The 25898-nt window shown below is 32.1% G+C and overlaps 1 protein-coding gene across 2 annotated transcripts in view; it reads left to right on the forward strand.

Moving 5' to 3' along the window:
* LOC117794244 (voltage-dependent calcium channel type A subunit alpha-1) overlaps positions 1–25898 on the forward strand; it is a 189000-nt gene that overhangs the window by 126355 nt on the left and 36747 nt on the right. For both annotated transcript variants that reach the window (XM_034634825.1, XM_034634826.1), the window contains 2 exons: positions 235–437; positions 519–727. In XM_034634825.1, the coding sequence (XP_034490716.1) occupies positions 235–437; positions 519–727 (412 nt within the window). The remainder of the gene's footprint in view (positions 1–234; positions 438–518; positions 728–25898) is intronic.

Genomic DNA, 25898 nt, shown 5'->3' on the forward strand with positions numbered 1-25898 from the left:
TGTATCTTCTTATTTTTATTCGAATACAAAATTATGCAAATGAGATGATTATCGGGCGCTAAAAATGTTTTATTGAATTTGCTTAGAATTTTAATATATACATAACTAGAAAACTATCTTGTAATTGCTGTATTCAGCTTCGATTTTTTCGAAGATCACAAACATTAAAATTAAAACGTAATTGAAAACTGATTTGATCTTTTTTCTGAATCTGCTGTTGGATGCCAATAATAGTGGCAGAATACATTATACCGAAATGTATGATATGCTGAAAAATATGGATCCTCCATTGGGATTCGGTAACAAGTGCCCAAATCGTCTTGCCTACAAGAAACTTATACGTATGAATATGCCACTGGATGATGAATTAAGAGTTCAATTTACTACCACGTTGTTTGCTTTGATTCGGGAGAATCTTAGCATTAAAATGCGAGCACGTAAGTTGAGATGAATTTTCACACATAATAAACATTAATATATATATATATATTTTAAATTATTTGCATTATATCAAATAGCTGAAGAGATGGATCAGGCAGATATGGAACTCAGGGAAACAATAACCAACATTTGGCCATTACAAGCTAAAAAAATGTTAAACTTACTGGTTCCTCCCATTGATCAGCTAAACAAGGGAAAACTGTCAGTTGGTAAAATCTATGCAGGTTTTCTTATATTGGAGTCCTGGCGTAATACAAGATTTGGCCAGATTGATTCAGGCATGCCGGTAAGTTTGTAATTTTTGCACTTCACACACTAAATATTTCTTAAAACTCGTGCTTCAGTTAAGAAGTAGGACCACATAGACTATGAGTCATTGATAATAAGTCACAGGTTCAATAGGATAATTAGGAATAGTAGCTTTTTAATTTCAGATATGACTCCCCAAGTTGAATCAAAATTGTTAAGCCAAATGAATTATATAATTAAATTCAAGCTTTTTATAGATATTAAAATGCCAATCTATTCAGTAATGCTAAAAAAAAAAAGGTTTTTTTGAAAAATATTGCAGACAACTGCACCACTATCAATTGTGGATGTCGGTTTTATAAGAGTACTTGTACTCAAATCTGTATATATAAACATGCAAAAAGTTGTGAAAAAATTTATGGTATATGTCATAAGTGCTTCAATTACTTGTGTGTTCAATGCTTGATTTATTTGGACACGAGATTTTTTGATAGAAACTTTTAATACCCGGGACTCTGAAAATTCCACGATTAATTGTGTTGATTCCAATTTATATAGAAGGTAGGCATGACAACATCGATAAAGTTTATATGTCTTTTTAATCAGCAATAATAGCCGTGACGAAAAGTAATGGCCGTTTGTATAAGCCCTTGGATCTCAGAATCTTATGAGCCTCACAAAATTATGTTTGATTAAAATTTTGCAATGCTTCTTTGAAAGAAGAAGCACTTATACTATCGGAACTTGAGACCGAATCCGAGACGAACATAAAAAGTCCCTGAAATCGGAAAAAGCGTAAACACATCATCCAACTAAATCACTTCCACATCGGATATATATAACAGTTGTTAGGTCTAAGGCTGCAAACCGGTTCTGAACCAAACTTCGCAGAACCGGTTTGGTTCATGTTTTTGGGCTACCCGAATAGCACACCGCTACCCGATCACACTAGGTAACAGCCCAAAAATTAAACGAACGAAACCCACTTTTTTTGATCGATTTTGGGCTACAAACGACGAAAAACATTTTTTTTTTCTATTGCAGAGTTTTTTTTAGAATTTTTTAAAAATCTGGCTTTTTTTCTTCCTTTTTTTAGAGGTGCGCCCATTTTTGTCATCCTTCCTTGTTAATGCCAAAACCTATTTTCAAAAGCTTTTTCTAAAAGCTAATGAATGTATCTATATTTAATTCATACAAAGTCTTAATTTTAAACCAGTAGTTTTAGAGCTATCAATTTTTGAATTAAGAAAATGATGATTTTTTGCTTAGCTTTTCTTATTTCAAAATTCAAGGAAAACTCGAAAAAATTTATTAAATTTAAGTTTTTTATCTGTATCGTTGTTTTTTTTCGATTTTTATGACTTCCTTATGGAGCAGCATGAGCTTTAGTATGAAAATTTGTTGTGTTTTTTAAGATACCTTAACCAATCTCGCACAATATTAATTTGTTGTTATTTTACAAATTTCGACCATATTTGGTTGAAATCGGTCTACTATATCATATAGCTGCCATAGGAGAGATCGGTTCACAATCAGCCTTTAGTATGAAAACTTCTGCTATTTCTTAAGATATATCATCCAATCTCGCAGATTGGGTATCTGGTAATATGTTATATATCTTTACCGAATTTGGTTCAAATCGGTTGACTTTTCAATATAGCTGCCATAGAAACGATCAGTCGAAAATCCCACTTCAGTATGAAAAACTTTTTTATTTTTTTTTTAATTTTCAACCAAACTCACAAACTGTGTATTTTATATTGACCTGGTGAAGATGTCGCCAATTTCAAAATCAGTCCACTATATAATATAGCTGTCATAGGACCGATCGGTCTAAAATCAAGTTTTAGTATGAAAAACTTTTTTGTTTTTTGAGATATCTTAACTTAATTGATAAAATATGCATGTAAGTTGGTCTTATGCATCCTCACGGAAGTTGGTTCAAATCGGTCAACTTTATCATATAGCTGCCATAGGAACGATCTGTACGAACGGTCGATAAGCAACCTTTAGTATGAAAAACTTTTTTATTTTTTAAGTTACCTGTACCAAACTTACAAATAGTAAACCTTGAATCATCTTATACAACGGACCATTCAGTCGAAAATCAACATTTGCGTGAAACTTTTTTTTTTTATATGCTAATAACTTAGCCGTCCCTCCATAGATTTTAATGAATCAAATATCAAAGACGCGTAATTAATGCACCTATGTAAATAAAATATGGCAGCTATATGATATAGTGGTCCGATTTCAACCAAATATATCAGTTAAGTTAACATAACTCAAAAAACAAAAAAGTTTTTCATTCCAAAGGCTGATTCTGAATCGATCCCTCCTATGGCAGCTATATGATAAAGTAATCTGATTTAAACCAAATATGGTCATAATATAAAAGACAACAACAAATTGATATTCTGTGAGACTGGTAAAGGTATCTCAAAAAAAAAAAACAAAACATTTTCATACTAAAGGTCATGCTGCTCCACAAGGAAGTCATAAAAATCGAAAAAAACATCGATACAGATAAAAAAATTTATATTGCCGTTTCTCCATATCTTTTATGAATCATATCTTAAACAACATGTAATTAATACAGCTATGTAAATAAAATGAAATTTAATGCATTTTTTTTCGAGTTTTCCTTGATTTTCCGTATTTTAAATATAAAAAAAGGTGAAAAAAAGCTAAGCAAAAAATCATAATATTCTTAATTAAAAAATTGATAGCTTTAAAACTACTGGTTTAAATCTAAGACTGTGTATGAATTAAATATAGATACATTCATTAGCTTTAAGAAAAAGTTTTTAAAAATCGTATTTGGCAGTAACAAGTAAGGATGACAAAAAAAGGAAGAGAAAAAAGCCAGATTTCTAAAAAATTCTAAAAAAAAACTCTGCCATAGAAAAAAAAAGTTTTTCGTCGTTTGTGGCCCCAATCTATCCAAAAAAGTGGGTTTCGTTCGTTTAATAGCCAAAAGGTTCAAATTTGTTGCTTAGTGTCATTGATCATTCAAAATTATTTACTTTGCAATCCCCAACCAATTCATTTTCTTAAAAAAAAGGTTCGGTTCTATAAAAAAAAATAATTACATAAACTTAATGATTTCCTAATATGATGCAAATATTTTAGACTTCGAATAAAAATTACAAAATTATAAGTATTATTTAAAGCTTTACATTAATTTAGATTATTTACAAAATCTAAATGCATTTCAATGATATATATAATTGGATTATAAAATCAAGAAAAAATCAAAATTTTTCTTTGTACCAAATTTTTCGAAATTAAACCATTGGATCATGGGGTATATATACCGGTTCGCAAACCGAATTTAAGACTTGCTCTCTGACTTGAACCACCTGGCCAAATCTTTTCTAACATTTGGGTGGTTGTATCCTTGTTTAAAATTGAAATTCCTAAATGTATTTAGTAGATTTTATAAAATTTGTGTTTAAAATTTATAGGTACAATAAAAATACAATATATTTAAATTGAGTCCCGGGAATCTTATAGTCGGGGACCCGATTATTGATATATTTCTTGTGTTTAGAAATTATGTTAATATATTGCAATGAAGCTATAGCAAACAAAAATTAAATACACATCTCAATAAATCAAAATATATGAGTAATAAATATAATGATTTTTTTTCTCAAATGTTTGTCAATGAACACTCAATTATAAATAAAACATTAATTAAATGAACCACAACATAACGTATTAATTATGAAATAAATATGCAGAATTGGAAGGAGGTATATAATTAATTTGTATGCAACCTCATGTTTAGTACATTTGTATATACATATGTTGGTCACATATGTATTTATGTGGAACAAATATATAGCAACTTTATCATATATACGTAATTAATAGTTATTATTAAACTATTTACATTATATGTATGCATGCAATAATTGATAAAAAGTATGAACATAAATTCGGTATAATGTATATTAATTTCTTAGAAAGGCAGGCCAGTAAATGACATAAATCGACTTACGGCTTTTATAGACAATATAATAAATAAAGAATGATTTATAGTATAGAGGCTGAACGAATTACATGTAAAATTATTTTTAGAGATTTCTTGTTGCAATTTAGTGCAGAGCTTAAAATATTACTTAGTCTAGCAATTCAGCACGCCAGTATATAAAAAAGCCAACTTTTCTTAATACTTAGCAATATTTAACGTGGTGGTTATTTTGTTTTTCTATGAGTCTAAGCGTAGTAATTATCTACATAACCTTTAGTAAAAAAAAACAAAAATTAAAGGGGAAAAACAAGGTATATTCCATTTTATTATATAAAATGATGGAAAAAGTTTATGTAATAAACGTTTATTTAAATAATCATATTGGTGGTTTTTCCAATTTATACACGATAGATGCTTTTAAAACGCAGATTCATCGGACAGTATGTATAGACAAAATTACAATGAATTAAGTCCAAGTCAATTGATTAAACCATTAGTTTGTAAAATTATAGTACTCGTATTTGTTGTTTCTTTTTTACGAACTAGTTTCTATTAAAAGATTACGTAACGCATACAACATACTTTTTTTTACAGGGCTTTAGCCCTTTTCCACTACAAAAATATGTAATGACTTCTGTGTTTTTACACAATTTACCTAATCACAAAAAAGTTTACATTTTGTGTGTACACATTTTCAAAAGGTCAGAAATTCAGTTTTTGTCGAAATGTATTCATTCATTTTCGTCTTGTGGAAAGAGGCTTTATATTCATAGACACTCAGACCTTACTGGTCATAGTAAGGCTCAAATCACCTTTAGGTTTTCCCATTACAGGTGTAAAGGCGATGCCAGACTTTTATGAAAAGAGAGAGTTCTGTAAGGGTTCAAGGTTACAACTTTGTAAAAAATATATTTTTTTACAGACCTGAATAAATGAATTCAAAACGGCATTTAGTTTGAAATTAAAATATTTTTTTCATTCTAACAGCTCTTTTTAATTTCTTTGCCTATAAAAAAGCTTTCTGAACCAGGTGCATATTTGGACGAACACTACTATATACTTTGAATAGTGCAAATGAGAGCATGTGTTAGTGACAGGCTACTGTTAAAACGTATAGCATTTTATTTTAGTAACTTCCTGTTCATTTAATGCAATAGTTAAGTTGATATGCATACATTTTTAACTAACGTAAGGTTTTATTAATAAGTAAAATTGTGTTTAGAAAGAGTTAGATAAGATTAACGGAGCTTTAGTATTAAAAGACTGTCCTGAATTCAAAAAATAAAACTGGATAGTTTTGTATGAATTCAAAAGCCCTGTACCAGTTTTAAACTATAATTATTTTCATTTTTTTTAAGTAACCAGCCACGACACGTTGATTTTGACTGTCGATGATCATTCAAGTAACAAATATTTTTCTCCCATTGACTCACTAATCGTGTTATTGTGGCAGTTTATGTAACTAATAGAAGAAGGCATCTCCAAGTTTATACACAATGCCGCTCTTCTGAATAGGTAAGATGTTCACACGTATCATCAAAGAAAATTGGCAAACTATTTTCAACCAATTTGTCGATTTTGATAAAATAAATTTTTATTGAGATAGTATTTAGTTGTTAATAAGATGCAAAAGTTTGCTGTTTCTAACACGAGTGAAAATATCAAAATTATTTTATGTTTCAAAAACCTAACAAAAGTGATCTCTATTGATTAGATATTAAAGATATTAAAGTATTAATAAAAAATGTTTAATGTAATAATTCACAACTTGGATTATTTTTAAAATAAATGTATACCATTACTATAGTTAAACAATTAGTATTTGGCAAAGATTAATAATAGTTTTCAAAGACTTTAAGAGAATTCATCGTCCATACTTTTTTAATTGCGTCAATTACGGTAGCATCAAATTGTCTTCTGCCAACATTTGAAAACGTTTTCCGCAATGTAGAGGTCCTGGGAGTATGATACCGACTAAGGCAATCTCCCATTTTGGTCATGTAATATAAGCGTGTCAAAAAAGTCGGAAAACTGGTGATAGCTAGTTTGTAGAACAGTTTTTTACATATTTGCGTTATTTTTCTATGGTATTTTTTAGAAGTAGCACTTGTTACCGTCAGGACCACCCAGATTAAAAGTTTTATCATTGGAAATCCTGACACTTCTTTCTCCATGTAAAATGCTCTTGGCAGATGGAAAGTGAATAGCTTTTAGCGCATAATTGAGAGGTGTTGTATTTTTTCAATCTCTTTTAATGTGTGTCATTTAAAATAATGCGTTTTTTAGTCGCCACACTGGCTTAAAGCCAGTTAAGCTGCATGTTTCTCGGAATTTGGTAACTGAACGTGATGAATTTAATGCATTTGTAATGATAAGTCCTCCTTACATCTTATGACCATCGTTCTATGTATTTTAAAAGTAATTGGTAATTGGCTTGGACGTATTATTTATTGCCGAGTTCACGGTAAATTTGTCCAGATTCGACAAATCCTTTTACTTTTTTCAATGTAAGAAAATTGAATTACGCGGCTAGGTTACCTAAAATATAGCAATGATAACTCGAAATAAATAAACAGAAAAGAATTGGAGCCTTCAAAATTTTTATGTTGATCCAATACATTTTTCATGCTTAACTTTTACAAGATTTTTTGTCAACACATCAGACATCATATTTTCAGTGTGCACATAATTAATTTCAATTATATTATTCTCATACATTTCTCGGATATGATGATATTTTATGTCGATATGCTTACTTCGGGCATGAAATGTCGAATTCTTTACAAGGTACTGAGCGCTTTGGTTGTCGCTGTACATAATCATTGCTGTCGTCTTGACAAAACTTTTCTCTTGGCTTTCTGGTGCAACAGATCCTGAATGTATTGTATGTATCTCACCTTTTCGGACGATCTCCATTCCCAAAAAATGATTCAGATTGCCACCATCAAAAACTTTTAACTGATCGGATATCAGTCCCTTAACCCGAATATTCCCAGCGCTACCGTATGGTAACAAGCAATAGGCATTTACTAAAACTTCATTTTCAGACAACATTTTAACATAAGACTAACTTAAATATGATATATGATAGAGAAAATTGTTGTCTCTAATTGATTAAAAGTTGATTGAAACAATCACTTGAAGCTAGCTAATCAAAAAATGAGCTTTAAGTTGCTCACTATATTCTGCAGTGCAAAAAAACGGCATTTGGCAATTCGTCGCAAGTAAATTTAAATCGTTTAGCTAACTTTAGTAAATTTACGCTTTTTATTTTCGTGTTCCCATATGGTAACGCTGGGAAGTACAGGGAACAGGCTTTTCCCATACATTTTAAACGCGTGTCGGTACTTTTTTGTTCATAAAATATGATTGTTCCTATGGCAGCTATATGATATAGTAAGCCGATTTGAAATTTGGTAAGGATGTATAAATTCAACCTAAATGCATATTCTATGAGTTTAGTTGAGATATCTCAAAAAACAAAAAAGTTGTCCATACTAAAAGTGAATTTGACCCCAATTGCTCCTATGACTTTAGCTGTCATAGTGCATATAGTGCACCGAATTGAACCAAATTCGGTCATGTATATCAAGGAGGAGCCCCCCTGTTGGATAAAGCTGTTTAGATTTGAATTTGTTGCAAATATTCGTATGTTGTAGTATTAAAAAAACCTGTACCCTGTTATTCCCAGCGTTACCACATAGTAACAGCCGAAAAAATGGTCCAGTCGATTATCCTGACAAGGACGAACAAAAAGAATATCTTTTTCGGATTCAGCGACCTCAAATTTATTAGTCCTGAAAGTTTCATGAAGAAACTCGAAAAATAGTTGCTCAGGACGATTCGGGTTATTTCTGTTCAGATCATCTTTGTTTTTGCTGGCCAGTATGAGATAATCAACATACACAACGATTATGTTGAACTGCTTCCCATCTTGAAGTGCGTACACGCAAGGATCTTTTGCGCATGGAATGAAACCAATGTCTAGTAGGACGCTAATTAGCTTCTAATTCCACTCTGCTTAAACCCATACAAAGATTTGTGCAGCTGCAAAATTCGCTTGAGATGATTTCCATTGACGAACCCTTCAGGTTGACTCATATATACATCTTCATTAACTCGCTGTTAAGATACGCTGCCGTCACATCCATCTGAGTCATTTACATGCCATGCTCCACGGCCATTGCGATCACCAGCATGATCGACGAATAGCAAGCTACTAGTGAAAAGTCTCAAAACAATTAATTCCTTAGCGCTGACTGCAGCCCTTCGCGACCAGTTGAGATTTGAAGAGCTCGACATTACTTATTACATTACTTAACTTATCGCGCTCTACACCGTAAAGGTGACTGAGCACTTGTAGGGTATCGCTCGTCGGATAGTACGCGCTTGCAGTTCGGCTCCGCCTCGTCGTCAAGTTGGGTGGGTGTTTTAATATCGACGAGTAAGATTGCTCACAAAACGAGTACATTAAATAAATTCTCGTACCGAGGGAAAAAGGAATTTAGGAACGGGATTAAAGGAGAGGGTTACCGGGTAAACATAAAATACAATCAATCAGACACATTTCATTTGTTACACGAACAGGTGTGAACGCCCGCCAAACCATGATCCTTACGGGCCATATATCAAAATAAATGTGTGTGCAGGCTGTCAGAATTAATGTGTCCAAACCGGCAATGTCATTTCATCAATTCTGAGCAGTTTACCCTGGCAGCGTAGCACTTTTCCATATTTGATTCCAGCATGAACAAAGCCTGTTGCTTCTCTGCAGTGTTTATCCTTTACATAAGCATTTTCTGCAGCAAACTCAAAGCCATTATTGCTTGCTCTGGTAACTGATATAAAGTTGCATTGCAGGCCTATTACAAACAATACATCAAGCAGATCCACGGCTCAACTTTTCATATACAAACGAACAGTTCCACGACCGCTCGCTTCGATGTTATTGTCACCTGCAAGAATAATGCGCTCTTTACATTCTGTTAAATTTATAAACTGAGCCTTCTCTATGCATAAGTGCGCTTTAGCGCCACTGTCCAAGCACCACGCATGTTCTGAGGGCATTTCTCTTTTTTTTTATATAACCACTGAATACTGAAAATGATTTCTTTGATTCTTCGGTGTCATTTCCTCTCCTTTCTTTGTGATCTTTCGATTTCCAATTTGCAGAAATATGGCCGTGGAGGTGGGAGCTTGTCAACGTCGACAAGAGCAACATGCCCAAAAGCTCATCAGGAATCGTGACATCGATCCACTTCTTTAATATTTGTGGCCAATAATTGATTGAGCAATGTAACACTCCGTGCCTGTCCTCTTGGCACATGGATCTCACGCAATAAATTTCGAACATTTGCTGATGCTCTACAATGCTTAACATTGTTTATTTGCGTTGCCTTTATGCACAACATAATGCTTGCCGTTGTCTTCTCAACTTTTGCGTCAAAATCTGCCTTTGCCTGTGCGTTGTCGTTCTGTCGACAGACCACAAATCAGCATGAATTAAAACGCTCTTCATCTGCACTGCCCTCTCGATATTATGCATCGAACTCTCAATCAAATTTTATTTGCAAACGGAGTCACCAGCGCAGTCCAGCAATGTCTGGGCCCATAACCTTATCACGATCTACGGGAAATCTGTATTTCCTAGATTGGAAACTCTTCTCAGAGTATAATAATAAATATCGCACTAAAATAATGCGATAGTTCACAGTTCTCGAGTGGTAAAATAATTTATTTCGAAGTAAAAAGTACATCCCATGACTTGTTCCCCTCATTTTCTTGTCTTCAATGTAATAGGCAATAGAGATGGGCACGGGCCTTCTTTTTGAGCCCCATCCCGGCCCGCACCCGAATTCAATTTTTCAAGCCCAGCCCGGTTATATTTTCAAAAAAATTTTATTGGTTCATATGAAAAGAAAGTTTGAAATCGTGACTTTTCTGGCCTACCGGGTTTCGGGCTTTTTGTTGAGGCCCGGGCCCGAACAAAAAAAGGGCACGTTTACGATTTTCAGGACCGAAATCCGTGGATTTTTTGAAAAGACCCGTGCACATCTCTAATAGGCAATGATTGGGGTGGATTTCTTGAATGGTATATAAAGTGAAACACTAATGCAAAAAAAAATGAATTGATATGAATACCGATCTAGCTTGAAATGATCTAAAAGACATTGGAGTATTTCCCCTATTTAAAACAGGATTTGCGAAAGAATATACCAGATAGGTATCTCCACGCATTACTTAATTTAATATTTAACCGTTTTAAATAAAATCAGAATGTAATGTTTCAAGTTTTTCCACAAAAACACTAAATACAGTATTACGCGTGCGTCTAATCATTTGACGAGAAAATTGTGTATTGTTTTCGACTCTCTAAGAACGAGTTATTTTATTTTAATTCTTCCTAAATGTTAATGCTTGTTTTTTATGATATACAGTAAAAAGCTTAATTAAAAAAACAACCAGGACCTTTTTTCAAATTTTTAAATGTTTCCGTGTAAAAACTACACGTTTATTTTAAAAAGAGCTTAAGCTGCGTCTAACCTTTTGATGGGGAGTGTATTCAAGTAAGCCAAAATAAACAGGCCACTTTTAAAAGGACATTGAATAATACAAATTTTTTAATATTTTTGCTTGTGAAACCGCAAACTTTTGCAACTAGCTAAAAACTAACAACTCTATCATATACATTTTATTTCGTCAAAGTCGAGCAATTTGTTGAAAAGATTTAACTGTGATGAAACTTGGGAATCTATTTAGCTGGGCGGCTGTGTACTCAAGTCTATATGTCTTTAAGTCAAGTAGAGTCGACTCAAGCTTTTGTAATTCTGTGTTATACTCTTACTTTAATACAGTTTCATGTAAATAGTTACAAATACAGACGAGTATATTAAGAAAATGAAATTTAAATTGTTTGATTAACCGCGTGTGCAAATCGGAGCACTTTTAAACCTGCTCCTTATTTTAATTTTGCAACAATGTCACGATGGGCATCGACGAAAAATCCGGCCAATGCTCAACTTTAATCAAAACGTAGTCTAACATATGAATATATTCAGATCTTGATACATTTCCGTGGCAAAACATAAAAAGCAAATATGTATAGATAAGTTGTTTGGAACGGGAAATGCTAATCACCTTTCCCGCTCCTGCATAAACCTTTATTTATTTAGTGCAACTGCAAAGTCTCAGTCCTTCATTAAAATACAAACTTCTTATAATCAAGAGAGTAATAAAATGACACATTATTTTATTCTTCTTAATGCACAAACATTTAATACACACTAAAAAAAATGATAAAATTGAAATTGTCGTACAATACATAAAATTGGACATTCGGGCAATAATAGCGGAAGAAACTCGAAGATGGTGATGCTCGTATATATAGCCCAACGGCAGTCGAAGAGCCGGTATATAATCATTTTAACTATCATTCGCTTGATTTTTCTTTGCCTTTTATAAGCTCCTCTTTCAAATGATTGCCATTAAAAATCTTATGCAAATTTTAACCCGTTTCGGCTAGAGGCATGTGTATATAATCGCATAGGATCGTGCATACTTAAAAATAAATATACAATAGTATGATGCCAATTATATTCTCCATAGCCATACAAATATTTGCAATGCTATGGTTTGTTCACGCCTATCACAATTACAGATAATCTCTCACACTTTCACTTGCTTATCAATAGACGATCCAACAAAGGCTATTAAGATTTGAGTTAATTTCTGTTACATTTATTATGTAGGGCTAACAAACAGTGTGAAAATGTTTTATATGGAACTCAAATTGTTCTGAGCTTCAATTGGTTGTAGTATTAAATAAACAATAATTTCTAATACAATTTATCAAGATTTTTATGGTATTCACTTGACCGTGGCAGCGTTGCAAATGACAGATGTGCCATTTTTTATAACGTGAATAGCGTTTTACGTTGCAACTCAGCTCAGACAACTGTTTTTTGTTGACATTTGGACTATTGTCATTTTCATAATATCTGTGACTAAATCTGATTGTGCTTGTGACATATGAAAAAAAGGCACATCTGCCATCTGCAAGACTGTCAAGGTGAAGTGAATATCCTAATTGAATACTTATGTTATTAACATATATTAAAATAATAAACACCAGGGGCCGGTTTTTCAATGTCTCTCTATTTGATAAAATTTAAGGAGACATTGAAAAATCGGCTCTTAGACTGTTAAAAAGAATCTATGCGGATTGCCTAAAACAAATAGGTTGATAAGAAATATATCGTCATTTTTTGAAATTTTTGTCCAATTCAGTTACTTAGGGCACTGTGTCATTTGATGTATAGTATATTGGACAGTTTTGTCGTATTGTAGATTAGTGTAGAAAAACCAGAGAGTTGCAACGGGTAAGGTATACTTGATCACACTCGAGCATTTGATGGTTCTCGTTATGATTTTGTCACTTTTTGTTGGAGCGGATCAAGGAATGATAGTTTGAGCATGAGCTTAAATCGAATTATAATATAATTTAATCGAAATTATAATATTGCATAGTTAACATTGTTATATTTGATGTTTATTCCAGGGACGGTAATAGGGTAGACAGTAGAAGGGTATATTGTCTTCGTTGGAATGTTTGTAACAGGGAGAAGGAGGCATCACCTACCCTATAATGTATATATATTCTTAATCTGCATCAACAGCCGAGTCGATATAGCCATGTGTGTCTGTCCGTCTGTGTGAGCGCCTAGATCTCAGAGACTATAAGAGTTAGAGTTACCAAATTTGGCACGAAGATCCCAATGGCGTTGGAGCAGGTCAAGTTTGTTTTAAATTTTTGACACGCCTCCTTCCTCCCCCGCAAATAGCGAAAAACCACCACACCCACAGTTTTTGGCATAATTCGGATTTAAATTTGCTTTATCTATTATCCCACACTGAATCGCAGCAAGATAGGACATGTAGAACGGCAGTAAAAGCTAACAAAAGCTATTAAGGAATGAAAAACTTCATATAAAAAAAACAGCTAATATTTTTGTTACTGTTTCTTTTATAAGGAGTTTTTCCTTTCGCGGTCATTTCGCGGTCAATTCGCGGTAATTTTGCGGTCATTTCGCTTTCAGTGTAACAAGGCCCTAAAGCTATACAAGCTCATAAAAGTATGTAACGGGTATTTCTATAGTCGAGATCTCGACAATAGCCTTTCCGACTAGTTTAAATTTAGTTTTTTGATTAATTCAAGGTATAAATAAATAAAATAAATTGTTGATTTCCTTGAATTTATGAGAGGGGTGATTGGGCATACTCGATGCAGCTCTCTGATATAAACATTTGCTTATACACGTATACTAGGGTGGAGTGAATTTCACTTTTTTTTATTTTCGAAAACGCTGTATCATTAATGGATGATACAATATAAATGCAATATCTGTAAAAAAAAAAAATTCAATTTTTTTGGTGGTCATCCTGAGGTAGCGCATCGATGATCTATTTTGACAAATCGGTCAAAAAATTAAAAAAATCCGACAAAACTGTAATTTAACCCAAAAGATAATGATATTAAATTTAAAAAAACTTTTTAGTTAGCCCTAAGTGTTAGCTTTCTAAAACCATGTCAACTGTAAAGATTTGTGGAAAAATATCGAACTTACAGATTTTTTAAGAATACCAAAATTGGTAAACAGCCGTTACATTTGAGGCGGGCACGATTTTTTTGGAATGTGTAGAATGAATGAATGCATTTTTTGTGTTACTAAAGTTTTGTATAATATGGGCTTGTGGAAACCACAAAATTTTGTTAAACACCTAAAAACTATACCAGGTATATTGTAGAGTACAAGTACCTGTCATAAATAAAATAGAGGGATTATTTTACAACTATTTATTTTAGAAAAGAGTTTAACGTAAAAACCTTAGATGTTTGATCGCAGCTGCCAAAAGTTTATGATTGAACTTTCAAAAATACGATATCAGGCACCTTTTTACCAAAATTAGGTTTTTATGTCTTACGTCAAATAGAATATTTGCATTTTTTCAGAAGTATTTTAAAAATTTAGCTGTGCGAACGAGTGTTTAAGAGTGTATTTATGTGAATCCAAAGTGTTGTAAAAATAATTATTTTGTGAGTTTTTATAATTTTGCAATCGAATATAATCTACATTAAAAAAATACATTTAGTTAAATACAATTTATGAAACGTCATAACCGTAAGAATGCCAAAAACTCGGAAAGCTTTGCGTTGCGCTATATTTGGCGATCCGCTTAAGCCAGGAGAAAATATGCTGCCATTGTATTGTGATATTGTTAAATATTATTTAAAAAGGAACGATATGCTTGAGATGAATAATGTAAAATACCCCGCAGTAAAAGATATATGTGAAACTATTGAAACTATATATACAATAAGTACAAAAGCTGAAAAAATTACGTGGGAGCACCAAGAAGCAGGCAAAGATTCTTCTAAAAAGTTGTTTGACATCTCAGCATGTAAGGGTACAACGCGGTTTATATGTAAATGTCCTACGAAAGTACCGGCTATAGAGAAATAATTTTTATTGGACCAACGAAGTGGTCGAAAAATGTATATTGGTAATGGGGATAAAACGATAACGAAATCTCTTCAACGCATTGAATACAGGAAACGAAGGCCCGGTGAGTTTGTAAGGAATAATAAGAATTTTAGTACTTCGCTTTCGAACCAACAGATAATTTGTCCATCTGAGAGTTCTACCTGTGAATCCTCGGAGTCGGAAGCACCTTCGAATGAGTATTGGATTAAGGCAGTTAAACAGGACTTTCTGATCGATCTGTAGCTTTCGTCATAAACGCTGCAATGCTTGACTTGCATCGAGATGTTTCCTTGCCATTCTCAAGACAGCTTGTGACAGAGGCATTCTTATCTGTTTGTGGACCAGAAGCTGGGGATGTTTTTATTCGTACCCAGATAAAAGCCAGGCAGATGATTCCACATTTCGAAACCAAAGATCAATTTTTTTCAACATTGATTTATGAAGTTCTATAATTTAGTATATTTTTTGTTACATAATAAAACTGATATATGCAATAAATAACAAACATAGATTTTACTCTCTGTGTATCACACATGCGAGCTGACGGATTCTTACCGACTCTTGTACTCCCTAAACTCTTCTGACAAAATGCAAATATTCTACTTGAAGTAAGATCTAAAAACCTAATTTTGGTAAAAATGTGCCTGATATCGTATTTTTGAAAGATCAATCATTAACTTTTGGCAGCTGCGATCAAAAATCTAAGGTTTTTACGATGAACTCTTTACTGAAAGAAATAATTGAAAAAAACGACTCTATTTTTTTTATGACGGGTATTGAAAATCCGAAGTAAGGTATCGGCGCGGCAAATTGACGTAGACGTGTGTGCACATTGACAAATTACACAAACAATTTTTGACTTTTCGTTTCCGTCCCTTTCGATCCTTTTAAAACAAAAAAATTTTTACACATTAGCTCTCTTTCTTTTCATTGTTTGACATGTGGCCGAGCTCAGCAACAACAATTTCATAGACATTGTTGTTGCATGAGTTACTCGTCGCTTATCCGAATGTAGTTTGTTGTTGCCTTATTGTTTCATATTCACTGAAAACGAAAAACTATACTTTGTTGTGAATCGTCTTACGCATCTATTCTATTCGAATTTTTTCGTTTTTAATTTTATGTTTTCACTTTAAGAAACATGTTCCTATTTTTTCCAGTGTACACATTAAAAAAAAAAAAATTCAGTTACATGTGTGCGTGCGGTTTATATTATTTGTATTGGTGCGGGCACATCCAAAAGGCAGCTTTGAGCACCCCTGATCCAGACGTAAGTGGAAAATGTATATCTTAAAGACTATAAGATTAAACAGGTATAGTTTTTAGGTATTTAACAAAATTTTGTGGATTCCACACGCACATATTATAAAAAAAAATTGATTTTTTACAGGTATTGCTTTTGTATCGTATCATCCATTAATGATACAGCGTTTACAAAAAATCGAGAAAAAGTAAAATTCACTCCACCCTAACGTATACTGCACAAGTTTATTCATAATGCTAAGCTTAAAACGAGAAAGAACAATTTTGTTTTCTTATAGATGATCTATACTAATTTTGATTGAATTGATCATTTTTAATATAGCAAATGATCATATATTCCAAATCTAATTTCGCACCACTGCACTCCAATGAATACCTGAATATGCATATCATGAATCTTATGAGAGGTCGTACACATAACTTATTTTTTCGGATACAAGCGGGCTCCAGATGACAAAAAATAAAAACAGTTTTAAATAGATGTTGACCGACTCCAAAAGCTTTATTCTTTATGCATGTATACACACTTTTAAGCTATTTGTTTGAATGAAGGGTACAAAGAATTTTGGCATATGTATGTAACAGGCATAAAGGCATCTCTGACGTAGAATATACAGTATACTAGAGGGCTCCGCCCCCTACTCGCTTAGCTCGCCAACCCCGGCTCGCTTCGTTCGCGGATTTGAAACGTGAAAAGAGGAGCACTTATTATAATTTTCTTGTAGTATATAGTATCAATAGAGGAGTCGATTTAACCCTGTTCATCGAAGTAGATTACCTGTCTTGTAGTAAGTATCCTAGTAATGAAGTGTTCTGATAACCGTATTGATCACCATCGGGCATAATCTCAAAAATTATTCAAGAACCAATTTTTAAAAAAAATTAAGTCATACCTACTTAAGAAAATCTTTTAGTGTAATTATTGAAAATATATAAAATTGGTTTTCGTCATCTGGGCGCCATGCGTATCAGGAACCCAGTACTGGTAATGATATAATGATATAAAAACAATAAATAATATAATGAATACGAATGAAGAAAATCAGACAGTGTGAATAATTGGTGAATAATGAACAATGGCAAATGTCCTATATTTACTATTTTTATTATTTCATTCGAAAGTTTAGCCATTGAGTTTAAAATATTTTGCAAATCGAATATAATTACAGACATAAACTGAATAAAAACGTTAGCATGCAAGATATATTCACTGAGTTAAATGTGTCATGAAGATGCAAATTTAAAAGTGCTTACAAATTACTATATTTTATGTTGTACACCTTATTAATTCACCATAGAAACATAACTTGTCTGCAATGTAAAACCTCAAAAGAAAAATTTAATTTAAATTAACATATAAATTAAATCCAACATAAATCAATTTCAATTCACTTGTACTGTCTACTTTTTATACAATTGGCACACACAACTTTCATTAAAATAAATATAGTTAGATTTTTTAGATTTTCTTCAAACCTAGTGAGTTGTAAAATGATTGCGCATGTTTTTCCCATATCAATGAAAACCAAAACTCAAAACTTTTTAAGGCAATTATTTCAAAATACGAAAATATAAATTAATTCACATATACATACACATTTAAAAATAGCATAGAGCAGGGGTGCTCAGTACCTATACACACGACGCACATTTGTTTTTGTTGTGCACATAGCATATGGAAGTGTGTGAGCTTACACATTAGTAGGCTCCTAGTGCACATTGTCAAATTACACAAGCAATTTTTGACTTTTCGTTTTCCGTCCCTTTCGATCCTTTCAAAACAAATACAATGACATGTGGCCGAGCTCAGCAACAACAATTTCATAGACTTCGTTATTGCATGAGTGACTCGTCGCTAATCCCAATGTAATTTGTTGTTGCCTTATTGTTTCGTATACACTGAGAACGAAAAGATTCACTTTGTTGTGAAATGTTTTACGCATGTATTTTATTAACATTATTTCATTTGTAATTTAATTTTTTCACTTGAAGAAACATGTCCGTATTTTTTTCCAGTGTACACATTTAAACAAAAGAAAATTAAGTTTCATGTTTTTATTTGTATTGGTGCGTGCACATCCATAAGGCAGTTTTGAGCACCCCTGGCATAGAGCTTTAAACATTTTTAAATAGTACACACTATACTTACATATTATTGAAGTCAACAGCAAATCGCTATCTGCCCTTTTATTATTAATTCATATGATATGAATAGACATATTCATATATAAGTAAACATAAGTTTACGTAAGTAAACCCTTATAGTATTTTAAATTGCAAACATATATGCGGATATACTTATATGAGTAGCCATATACATGAACCTATATATAAATAATACAACATTATTTTTCTTATTTGTGTTTGCTTCCTACTTATTATATTTTAAAATTTTCTATAATAATTCTTACATTCTATTATAACGCTTATAAACAATTAAACAAAATTTCAAAAACAATCCTAATGCGTTGTTATGCTACCATAACTGTCAACACTCACCACTCATCCAACTTGTACTAAAACTTATCTACAATAACGATATTTATAATTGAACAACGCGTAATATCTGCATAACAACTTAAACTAATCAATTTCTGAATTGTAATCACATACAAACTACTAACTAAATCGATATGAAACATTATATCTACGAACTTAATGAATAACTTGTGATATGCAATGATTGAATCGAAATCAAACTGGCATCGGCAATTAAAACTGAATTTCTTTGCTGCAAACATATAAAAAAAAAAAGAAACAATCATTCTTTAATTGTTTGCTCGATATGGCCGCCCTTGACAAAGGAGGATCGCGTCAGGGCTCTATAAGTTTACAGCAGAACGGGGAAGGAGCCGCCAACTCACAAACACATTTATTAGCGAGCACTCATCACGCAAACAATGATGTTGAACACAACAGTTTGGCAACACTAGCACGTCGGAGTACGATCAGAAACCGATCTGTTAGGTAATTTAAAAACTTCACTTTAACTATTGCTCGTTAAATGCAAAGTTATTCCAACGCCATCATCAAACACTATTAGAATCATTATCATCAACATTATTACTAACACAGAATTATCAGGCATCTTCGGTACTTAAAAGCATATTTATTACTTCGACTATATTACGCCAATGATTTTATACACCTCATGCACGTTAATCTAATTCTTAATTTCAATCATCTGATCATTTATATTTTTTCTGGGGTTGAACGCTTTATATCTCGTATTCAAGCACTCTCGACTTCATTTTTTTGACTAGTGTCTGAAAATATATGAGGGGTAATTTGAATACAATTAACCCTTTAATGAACAGCTCTGCATTTGGACGAAGTAAACAAAAAATTCCTTTAAAAACACTACTACACTCTATAGGGTTTGCTTTAACGAATATGTGCGTAAAAGGCAGAAGGAGGCGTGGCAGACCCTATAAAGTATATATATTCTCGATCAGCATCAATAGCCAAGTCGATAAGCAATGTCCGTCTGTCCGTCTGTCTGTCTGTCTGTCTGTCTGTCTGTCTGTCTGTCTGTCTGTCTGTCTGTCTGTCTGTATGTCCGTCCGTCTGTAAGAACACCTAGATCTCAGAAGCTATAAGAGCTAGAGACACCAAACTTGGTATGTAGGTTCCTCTATATTGCAAGCAGATCAAGTTTATTTCAAAATTTGGCCACGCCCCCTTTTCGCCCACAAATGGAAACAAAATTGCATATCCAAATTATAGGAGCAATTTAAAAGCTAGTGACACCAAATTTGGTGTGTAGATTCCTCAATACCGCAGGCAGATCAAGTTTTGTTTCTTTTTTTAATTGGACCACTATATCATATAGCGCCCATAGGAACAATCGGTCCAAAATCAAGTTTTAGTATGAAAAATTTTTTTGTTTAATGAGATATTGTAACCAAACCGATGCAATAAGCACATAACTTGGTTTTATATACCCTGTCCAACGTTGGTTCAAATCGGACCGCTATATCATATAGCTGTCATAGGACCGATCGGGCGTAAATCAAGTCTTAGTATGAAAATCTTTTATGTTTTATGAGCCATCGTAACCAATCTGATAGAATATACATTTAAGTTAACTTAGTATTTTTTAATTTTTTCCATTATTAGTTTTTGCCATAGTAAGAGCGGGGTCTCCGACAGTCGAGTATGTTCGACTGTAGCGCCGGCCCACTAGTTGAATATATATTTGCAAATCGAATTTGTTTAATCTTTATTCAAATTAAACACATACTGGCATAGATAATTACATTTAAATAGTTCCCTTTCGACCAAATATTAATTTTGGAAAATTTGGAATTTTTTCTTTGTTTTCCCCGCCTAAATCCGAAGCTGGGCATTCGAGGGTTATTATTATGGAGTATATACAAAAAAAATTCTTGGTTACTAATATTAAATTAACATTTTTTTTCTTATGATGTGTTGGTGCACATGTTTCCATCCTAAGTTACCAACCTCACTTATTTTAAATGTAGACGACCTTTGGTGGGCTAAAGAGTGAAATCGTATTTAACAATGAGGCAAAATAAAATGTATTCATTTATTATATTAATAATTAATATAAAACAAAAAAACCAAAGTGGAATAAATTTTAATAACAATTTTAAATACAAAATAAAGAAATTTACCGAGCTGGTACTGAAGTAGGAAATAACTCAGTCGAGCGAGCTCGAAACAGAATTTAATAAATTTTCAGACCAACTTTCAGCTTAGCTTATAGTGTGCGCACCAGAGAACTGCAAAAATCGCAATATATTTGATTTCATTATACTCTATATTCAAAATTTTTACAAGTTCAATCATACAACAAAACTCAGCATTCAATTTAATCAACTTGATGCTATCGAACGGATAGTTAACTGTGAGTCGGTTGATCGAACATTGAATAAAATCAGGTTGATGCTTTAATAGCTTAGTACAATATATACACGTAAGTTGCTGATCGAACATCTAAATTTTTTACGTTTGAGCAAAAAAGTGATGACGTAGAATAAGAAATGGCATTGCATTTTCTGGTTGCAAAACTGTATAAATATTTATATATGTTCCATTTAATATTTTAAAATAGCAGGTTCACTATGTTTCTTTACCTACATACTATATTTTGTTGTGTATTATACAATATTTCCCTCTGAAATGTGAATATAATATTATTTTTCTCTCTCTATTAAAATTTTTTTGGTCTCACGTTTGATTAATTCAAAATCATCTTAGAACATATTTGGGTTTGAAAGATTGATTGCTTGAACACACAGGCATTTTTATTAAGATGTTGTATGAATGTATAAATGTTTTTCAATCCCCCATAGCCGTCTTCTGGTGAGCACCCTCTTCAGCTCACAAATTTTAAAAAATAGCTGAGAGATAAAAAATGCACTATCTTTAACTGTCAAATTGGACATTTTGCGATGAATGCTAAGGGTAAGGTGCATAAATTTTTACTTTTACAACGCACAGTGGGGCCATTTCTCATTTCGAATTGCAAAAATCGTATCTTTTGAACCAGTGAAGTATTTTCAAAATACAGGGTGGTCCCTTTAAAAATTGGAATTTTATTTTGCTATAAATAAAAACGGCCCGATATTTTTCAGAGGTTGAACATTTATTGGAAAGGTTGGTTCATGTCATTTATTTATGAAAAACAATTTCGGTCAAATTCATCCATACACAGTCTAAGACTTAAGCCAGTAGTTTAAGAGGTATTAATTTATGAATTTAGAAATTTTTGTTATTTTAAAGCTTTTTTTTAGCCTTTTTTACTTTAAAATGCAAGGAAAACTCAAAAAAATTTCATGAAATGAACTCAAATGATTTTTATGACTTCCTTGTAGAGCGGCTTGACTTTTAGTATGACAGTTTTTTGTATTTTTTTAAATATCATAAACCAAGCTCACAAAATTTGAATTTGTTATTGTCTTACACATTATGTCAAAAATTGGTTCAAATCAGACCATTATATCATATAGCTGCCATAGGAACGATCGGTCGAAATCAAGTTGAATCATATCTTTAACGACGCACAACGAATGCAGCTTTGCAAATAAAAATTAAAACCGAAGTTCAGTAATTTTTTCGATTTTTTCTTGAATTTTAAAGTAAAAAAAAGCTAAAAAAAAAATTTAAAAAAAAACAACATTTTTTTAATGCATAAATTAATACCTCTTAAAGTAATGGCTTGAATCTTAGACTGTATATAGATGAACTCCAGATATATTCATTAGCTTTCAGGAAAAGTAAAGCTCTTGAAAATCGGTTTTGGCTTTCTCGAGTAAAGATGACGAAAGTGAGCGCACCTCTAAAAAACGGAAAAAAGGGAATTTTTAAAAAATTCTAAAAAAAACTTTGCCATAGAAAAAAAAATTATTTTCGTCGCTTGGGGCCCCATATTTATCCAAAAAAGTCGGTTTGGTTCAATTCAAATTTGGGCTGTTGCCTAGTGTGATCCAAAAAAGAATTCAATTTCACTAACTTCAAAAAAAATTTTGTTTTTAATTTTGTGGGAAGCCAGTCATAGCGAAGTCGTTTCACTGCGCCTTTCTGCTTTTATCACCATTTCGCAGTTTTTTTTTTTTTTTTTTTTGCGAGGTTGCATCAGTTTATGTACTATTACTTCCGTAGGAGCAGACAAATCTTGTTAATTAAGTTCGAGAATTGATTACCAATATTTATAAAATGAACATACTTATCAGATAAAACCAAAAGCACAAAACTTTTCTATAATTCAGTTTTAAAGTTTGTATATTTTTTTAAAATTTGTACATTTATGCGCGCACTAAAAAAAGGTTAACTTTAAGAGGCTGTCACGTCCACAATTTGTACCTCATTTTAAAATCCTATTGAATTCGTAATCTTCAACGATTTCTCTATCGAATCCATATACTTTTTATCCATACTTTTTACAAACATTTCCGTTAATAAAAAAAGGGTTTTTTGCCACCCCCGGCCTGCGACCACAGTGAGCAACGCACTATGGCGTATTTCCGAAAATTAGGTGGAAAAAATCTGTAACGTTTTAACCCGGTAAGATATCGGTCTAAAATTTGAAATATATATTCTTAGTACTTCAAAGAAAATTTGGACCAAAAAAAAAAAAAGGCGTGGCAAGGGAAAAGGCGTAAATTAACGTTCAAATGCAAAATTTCATGTTTTTTAACATTTAAAATGCGATACTAAATTTTAATATATTTAAAAAAATAAAACTATTTTATTTTTTGTTTTTATTTTTTAAAAAACTATAAAGTTGTTTAAAAATTTTAAGTTAAAAAATAATATTTTTTTTTGCAATTTCTTAGGTCAAAAAGTCCCTTTTACCATTAATTTGCGCCCTTTCTCATGACACGCCTACTTTTATTTTGTAGCTGGAATTTTCTCTGAAGTGTTTTAAATATATATTTTAAATTTCCGACCGATATATCACCCAGTTAAAAAACTAGAGCTTTTTCCCATCAACTTCAGCCAAACCTGCAATAGTAAAGCCTTTGATCGTTTCAAATTATTTGCTCCTGAGCATAGTCAGTCTCTATGGCGTAAAATGGAAAAATATCGTGGGTTATGTTACTAAAAGTCAAAAATCTCCAATCGGGCACAAAAGTAACAATGGTTTTTTTTTATTCTCTTCTTGAATATTCACAGAATCAAAAACAAAAGTAAATTTGGTGGACTCGACTGGACTCGCTGTTGATATCAACCTATAGTTAAAAAAGTCCCCAAAATTATAGGCTCATGGAAAAAAAAATTAAAAAAAATTTTTTTTTTATCAATTTACTTTTAAATATAAGTCAGCTTAAAGAAAAAAATAAGTTTGATAGCAAAGCTCACCTCAATTTAAAGAAATAATGATCAAAAGTTGCACATAAAACGCATATTTTCTCTCGTTCAGAAATTTTTCCAAAATTACCCCAAGTTTGAAGTTCTCCAATCGCCACAAAAATTGTACTAAAAATATATAACACTTTCTGTTTAAATTACTAGAACCAATTCTCAATCAAACCACATTCAGATTTTTGCTAAACGGAACAACTTAAAATTGATTTTTGCCACGTACTTTCCTGAAATACGCCACAGTGCAACGTTCAAGCTCTCGTGAGCTTTCATTAAAATTTACAAGCTTGTCAGTGGTTTATTTCAGACTCATCGTCATGAGTAGATTTCTATCTTTTAGTGTATCGAAGTGGACTTCATCCTTTTTTTTACACAAATACATTTAAAAAATTTACTTTTTACGAAAGCATACAGATTGTTTATCACACCAAAAAAAAAAGCACCTCGCACTTAAAATGACTGTTGCATAAGTTTGGAACATGTGCCCTAACATAGCGAAAAAAAATTTTAATTCAATGTTACAAACTTAATTTTTGAACAGACGTACTAAATATAAATATACTATACCAATTAAATTTTAACAATTAAAATGAAAATAGAAAAATATTTATTTTAATAGCACTATTGGGTCGAAAACCTAGATTCTTAAAATTTGAGAAAAAAGGTAACGATTTCACTCTGATTTTTCATATCGATTCTTTTAAATAATTGTGTTATATTTTGTATTTCTAAGGCTCATTCCAGAAAGCTTGGAAATCAGTTAACGAATTTTTTCAACAGCCGAAAATATTTCAAGCTATAGGAGCACCGGGCTCAAAAGCTTTATTTTGGATAATATAATTTTATTAATATTTAAATGATTGATATTTGTCAGATTAACCAAAAAAAATTACTACTATGAAAAGCATTTATAAAATGTTTTTTATCATACAATAATTTTAGACTAAAAATTCCTTTTCTGACTGACCGAGCTGTGTATTTTTGCGGGTCACAGAAACCAAAAGGTCCCGTGGCCATCTCTACTTCAAATACATATTTAAAGCTCAATATTTGTGGATAATAACACTAGGCAACTGTCAAAATCTGATACGAACCAAACCCATTTAGTATACCCGACTTTAAAAATCTTTAAGTTTTGTGAAAACTAATACACTTATATACATCTTTTAATTTTAAAAGCCTACTGGCTAAGGCTTACACATATCAATTTTTAATTAAGAAAATTAAGATCTTTTCTTTTTGTTGTTACCAGTAACATAAAAAATAAGTAAGGGGTATATTGTGTTCCTTTGAATGTCTGTAACAGGGAAGAGGAGGCATCTCCGATCCTATTAAGATTATATATTCTGGATCAGCATCAACAGCCGAGTCGATATAACCATGTTATCTATTATCCTAATTAATCGTATCACGATCGGCTAAACAGAATGGCTGTTTCAAATTGTAAAGAAATAGTAGCTCCCCTAAAAGCATGCAACTGGCATTTCAACAGTCGGGGTGTTCGAAAATAATTTTTCACTTATGTTTACCATCACTGATTTGGCCACACGGCCACAAGTAAGCTTCTTAAACATCTCTATAAACTTCCTTCTAGA

Source organism: Drosophila innubila, chromosome X (genome assembly GCF_004354385.1).
Source record: "Drosophila innubila isolate TH190305 chromosome X, UK_Dinn_1.0, whole genome shotgun sequence".
Taxonomy (NCBI): domain Eukaryota; kingdom Metazoa; phylum Arthropoda; class Insecta; order Diptera; family Drosophilidae; genus Drosophila; species Drosophila innubila.